We start from the raw sequence: 5,991 nt of genomic DNA, 5'->3' as shown, positions 1-5,991 counted from the left end.
ACAATTAATCCTTCAACTAAATCATTATAAACCTTCTTATATGCTCAAAACCACTAATCAAAATAATGAATTTTACCTAAAACGTTAAGAAACCCAAAATTTTCTCCTCTTCCAACCATAATTTTACTATCTTATAAAATCTGTCAAATATTAATAATTTTTAACCAAATGTTTCACTACTTGTTGACTTTCAAATTTTATTATATTCTCAAACCAATATAAATCCCGAATTTGAGTTGGGTCCTATATGACCCAACTCACTTATCTTCAATGTAATTGAATGATGAGTTATTTAACTCAAACTTTCACATGGGTCATGTAGACAACCCCAATTGACAAAGAACCAAACTTGTTTATTTATCTAAATCACACCAAATCTAAAAATTAAAAGAGTCTAAATCACTCAAATTTAATGAAAGTGCAATTAAACCTTAAATTTTTTTATCTTTTAAATATTATAGTTGGAGTCTAGAATCATTAATTATTTTTTTTACCTTATTAATGATTCTATGAACAAATAAAAATGTCATGTGACTGATTTTATGTTTTAATATTAACTATTTATAATTAATTTTAATAATCATAATTTATTCTTTTATTCTTACATTTTTTTTTGATAAGCCAAAAATTGCAATAAAGGGAGTACAAGGGGTACTCCAAACCCAAAATACAAATACAAAAAACAAGAAAAAGAAACAAGAGCAAAGGCAAGAAACCCAACTAATCCAAACTTATAGCAAACAGCCAACCCCCACCACAAATTACAGCACCAAAAAAAACCGTGTTGCTACCCGAGAACACAAGCAACAAGAAAAGCATTTGTGGCCATAAGAAGAAACACCAATTTCACCACCAAAACCCACTCCTATTCCCTGATCCAACTGCCACACAAAATAAGACTCTACCAAAACCCACTCCTATTCTTACATAAATTTATTTTTCTCATAAGATACATCCATAGTTATTAAACTCGACTCGGACTGGTCGTTCCGACCGGTTGGACCGGGAATCGGTCCCATGGCCGGTCTGAGCCTCTGACCAGATCGGATGTGCACTTGAACCGGTGGGAACCGGTACGACTCGGCCGGTTAAATCGACGACTCGATCTTTTTTCAATTGGACTGGTGAGCTTACAACTTTTTTTTTTCTATTGCTTTTACTTGTTGCAAAATAAAATTTAACATGTGCCTATACTAGATTCGAACTCGTTCCCTGTATGCATAACACTAGGCAAGATACCACTAGGCCAAGCAAGAGTTTTGGAAGCATGGTTACAATATATATATTTTATATATATAAAAGAAAAACGAAATTACACAATTGGCAAGTATTAAACACTAGTGTTTGATTATCACATAAAATAACTAAAACTACAAAATTGATAATTATTTGTGCCATTTATTTTATTATATATATATTAGATAGCTAAAACTACAATCCCAAAACTACATTTATTTTATGCGACTTTTTTTGTGATTAAAGCGTAAAACTGATGTTTTTTTGTTGATGTTTAAAACTTATTTAGTTATTTGTGAGTTGTGACATTTTGTTGTGGTAAAACATTCCTTATTGTTTTTGTGTGTATGGTATTTGTGATAATTTATTATAGTACTATGAATTTTTTAATTTTTTTTAGTGTTAATCGAGTCAAACGATTCAACCAATGACCCAGTAGTCAGATCAGTGACCCAATGATCCAGTGCCCTGACTGAGTCGATCACCATATCAAGTTTAATCACACTTTTTTTTTGAACATTAATAACACTGGATACATCCATATAGCGAACACCCTCAAAAACCAAAATTCTTTAGTTTATTAATGTGAGGGCTGCGGGTACACAAATTGAGAGGCACGTTAAAGCAACTGTGGACAGAGTCAATAAATCAATTTTCAAGGAAAGCAGTGGATGGAACCATTGAAGGGTTCCTAATATGCCTCATTTTTAGAGTGGTGCAATTTTACACCATTTACTTTGACCTATTATAGCAGGTCAACACATTATTATTATTTTTTAAAAGCATCATAAAAAATTTGTTATATATTTAATTTGTTTAAAAAAAATGTGTTGACATATTATAACAGGTTAAAAAAAGTGGTGTAATTTACACCACTCTAAAAGTGATGCATATTAGGGTATCTCTAATGCTAGTTCTTATTTCTTAGTTCTTAGCACTATTCATGTAGGCCCGTATTGCCACATGTGATTAAACTCTCAAGCAATTTTATTCCAATCATGAGTTTTTAGTTCTTAGTTTTTACCACTATTCATTTGGTTCCACCAACCACATTATTTATACTTTTTATTTTCATAAAGTAATAAAATAAAACCCATAAAGTAATAAAGTAATTTGGATGAGAGATAAATAATTAATATTTTAAGCTAAGAACTCAAAAAGCAAAACTCCTTATATAAGAACTGAGTTCTTATTTTTAAGAACTAAGGAGTCTATGTCAGCACCTCCAATAGTAAAATTCTTAGTTTTTAACTCCAAAATAAGAATTAAAAATCTTGCATTGGAGACGCTCATAGAGGTCACCAACATTGAAAGGCAAAATAAATAATTATAATTTACAAGATATATATAGTACTGGAACTGACCCAATATTAAAGGAGAAGCTGAAGAAGTGAAACTCAATTGATTGAGAGAAAGATGCCTTGTCTTTACATCCACACCAACATTAACTTAGATGGTGTCGACACCGATTCCATCTTTTCTGAAGCCACCACCGCTGTCTCTACAATCATAGGAAAACCAGAGAAGGTATGTCATATATACACTTTCCCTTTCTCTTTCTCTTATGAAATTTGGTTGATTAGAGATATGATCGAGAATGAGATAGTCCTTATAAAAGGTAAAACATCACTGCGTCTAAACTAGCTTCTGAGTTAGAATTAGACTTTTCAAATTCTAATAGTTTGTGATTCCTTTAGGATTCCATAAGGTTTTGTTGTTTTCCTTTCTTCACAGAAATGATTCATAATCTTTGATGGGTCTTTCTGTTAATGATTCAACTGCTTAATTAGCTATATCCTGCTAGATTAGTCTTAATAATAAATTTATGGCAAAGCTTAAGAAATCTGAATTACATGTAAAACTGCACGCAATTAACTTTCATTAGTTTGATTCCAGTTTCAGTGTTTAACTATGAGTTTTCAGAAGTACAAGCTTCTGATTGATCAGTAGCTAGCTGAGCAATTGCATCCTTACTCTTGTTTAGTTTAATCATGGCGTCTGGAATTTTTTTTGTTCACAGACATTAATTATTGATAGTTGCTCATGCAATTTGGCTTGAAAAGGACTTGTTCGAATTAGCTTACTTTTCAGTAAGGAAACTTCAGTCAATAGCGGTTTTTAAAACATATTGTGATTATAAAATTCTTTTGAAAATAAAATAAACTTATCCAAATTGGGTAAAGAAGAGTGGGTTGGGACCATGGTGTGATGACGTAAAGGTAGGTGCAATATTATATAGCTGTTTCACATTATGGTGTACCCCCAAATGGTCTAAAACACTTGTGTTATAATTCATTTGGACTTTATTTTTCTGTTTCTTTCTAGTGTTTCTATCATATCATATATCAAATCACACATTTCTTTTTCTTTATTTATATCTCTCTAATAGCATCTCTAATAGGGGTTGCTTAAACTAGTTGGAGCAATTAACATTGTTTATTTTAGAGCATCATTAGAGCAACTTAACATGACAGTCTGATTGCTTAAATTTAAGTAACGGTTGCTTAAATTTAGGCAAGGGTTGCTAGCTTATTTAACCAACAGTTATTTATTCTCTTTTTTCTTACTTTCTGATTAAAAAATTATACATTTTTTTTTATTCATGAACTTGAATAGTGTAATGACCTTGAAATAATATAAATATATAAGGTATAGCGAGACCCAAACAAAAGTAAAATAAGCAAGTGGTTTGAGCGAATTTTATTTGGGTTGCTTAAATCTTATATGACAATTTGAACCTACCAAAATAGTATTTAAGTAACTCAATTAACAACTTTGCATCGGAGACGTTCTAAAGTTGTTAGAGGTGAAAGGTGAACGGACATTAATTAAAAAATAAAGGTGTATGTATGGTAGATGTGGTTAGAAGAAGTAGTGGTTCCGGAAATCAAAGGCTGCTGACTGAAATCATATTTCTAGCTAGAATAAAATAATCCAATGTGACTGGCTAGGAATCTCACTTATTAGTTGTTTGGTTTAGAAGATAAAATAAAAGGAGAAAAAGCAAGAAGATAGAATATAAGGAAAGAAAAACATAAATAAGAAAAAAAATATTGTCATAGTTGAATTAAGATATGAAAGTCAAGTATAATTATAAAGTAGTGTTTCAGTATACTTCGTTTCTCAAGTAAGATGTGTGGTTTGATTTTCAACTTTTACTAATAAAAATAATTCATTGAACAGTCTCTTAATACACTGGTAACATTGAAGCAATAAATTAGTCTCATCACTATTGGATATGGGATACATGTTACTCACAAAAATATGAAAGTTCAGTTCAATGAATCATATCTGTTCCTTGTCACGTGTGAAAGGGATCGAACGGAGGATGAGGATGGTGGAGTAAGCATCTCACTTCAATTTTGATTCTTCGATCCTGAAGACACGGCACCAACCATGGATTGCTACCTGTCAAGTTTACCCCACAGTACTATTATTCGTTTGAAATGTAGTAAATTGGGATTCTTTTATCTTTCATTGTACGTAAACAGATCATGAGAAGAGTTAGACCAAAACATAAAATTAAATTATTCTTCAATTCTGTGAGATCAGATGTAATATATATTCTGACTTCAAAGTTGTATTGTGAATGCAGTTTGTGATGGTCCTATTGAAGGGGTCAGTGCCAATATCGTTCGAGTGTAACAAAGAACCAGCAGCATATGCTGAGATAATTTCAATGGGTGGCATAAATTCAGAAGTGAAGAAGAAGCTAATTTATACCATTGGCACAATATTGCAGTCCAAGCTATCTATACCAAGAACAAGATTTTTTCTCAAAGTCTTTGACACAACACTATTTCGTAATAAATCCAAATTGTAATGTGTTTGTTTGATCTGATTCTGACCTGCCCACAATAATGTTCTGGTATCTTTTATATGTGATCAAGCTATAACATGTGTATTGCTACTATTATTCCCATATGTTCTTACTTTTTGTACCCAATAATTCTTTTCTCTGATGTTTGTTAAAGCAAAAAGGTTTCTCTTTCCTTTAACTTATTTTCGGTGCCCTTATTTTCTATTTTTACATTTGATTTCGTAAGTAATTTCTTTTGGCAAATATATATAGGTTATGTTTGATACTTTTGCTTCTGGTATATGAAAAAATCCTTCTTATAAATTGTCATTTAACAATACACTCAACCGATAGCTAAACACATAAATAGTTTTTTAAATTAAAAATCATCCAACGGTATGGTCCTCATTAATGATATTTTTCCTTCCCTTCCTTCCTCTTGGGGTAAACCTGCACTAGAAGGGTGATTGGTGGATGGATTTGTGTTTAAATGTTGTACATAAGCCTTGTTTGCCTTTGGATTAAGAAATCGATTTTCCTTGCCTTACCCACTTTGTACTAACTTTGACTTTTCTTCATGTCCCCTTTCAGGCCCTCTCATCCATCATCTCTTGTAGATAGTAACAGATCCAGGAAATCAAGGGTCCGCCTAATGTGGTCCTTTTCTTAAAGGACAAATTTTGGACTCCTTTTTTTTTTACCCCTTCAGTTAAAAAACAGTTTATTTAGACAATTGTAATAAATGGTTTAGGGACACTAATTTAGTTTCTTTCCACCTTCATCTTCTTCCCCCATAACTCAAACTCAGAAATTCATCCATTCATTCCTATGAATCACCTCATCATCTTCTTTTTCACCTTCAAATTCTCATCGCTGTTACAGATCAGGGTACCAACCTTCGCACCCTTGTACGTAGATTTGGAAACCTTCGCATGACTTCAGATCTAGAACCCTTG

At 31.9% G+C, this 5,991-nt stretch overlaps 1 protein-coding gene across 1 annotated transcript; it reads left to right on the top strand.

Moving 5' to 3' along the window:
• Positions 1–2,594: 2,594 nt before the first annotated feature.
• LOC130748961 (uncharacterized) lies at positions 2,595–5,152 on the top strand. Its single transcript, XM_057602216.1, has 2 exons — positions 2,595–2,763; positions 4,832–5,152. The coding sequence occupies exons 1-2, from the start codon at positions 2,653–2,655 to the stop codon at positions 5,057–5,059; spliced, it is 339 nt and encodes a 112-aa protein (XP_057458199.1). The 5' UTR covers positions 2,595–2,652; the 3' UTR covers positions 5,060–5,152.
• The last annotated feature ends 839 nt before the right edge of the window (positions 5,153–5,991 follow it).

Source organism: Lotus japonicus, chromosome 3, assembly GCF_012489685.1.
Source record: "Lotus japonicus ecotype B-129 chromosome 3, LjGifu_v1.2".
Taxonomy (NCBI): Eukaryota; Viridiplantae; Streptophyta; class Magnoliopsida; order Fabales; family Fabaceae; genus Lotus; species Lotus japonicus.
The sequence above is the reverse complement of the archived record's forward strand: the minus strand, read 5'-3'. Positions and strand labels throughout refer to the sequence as shown.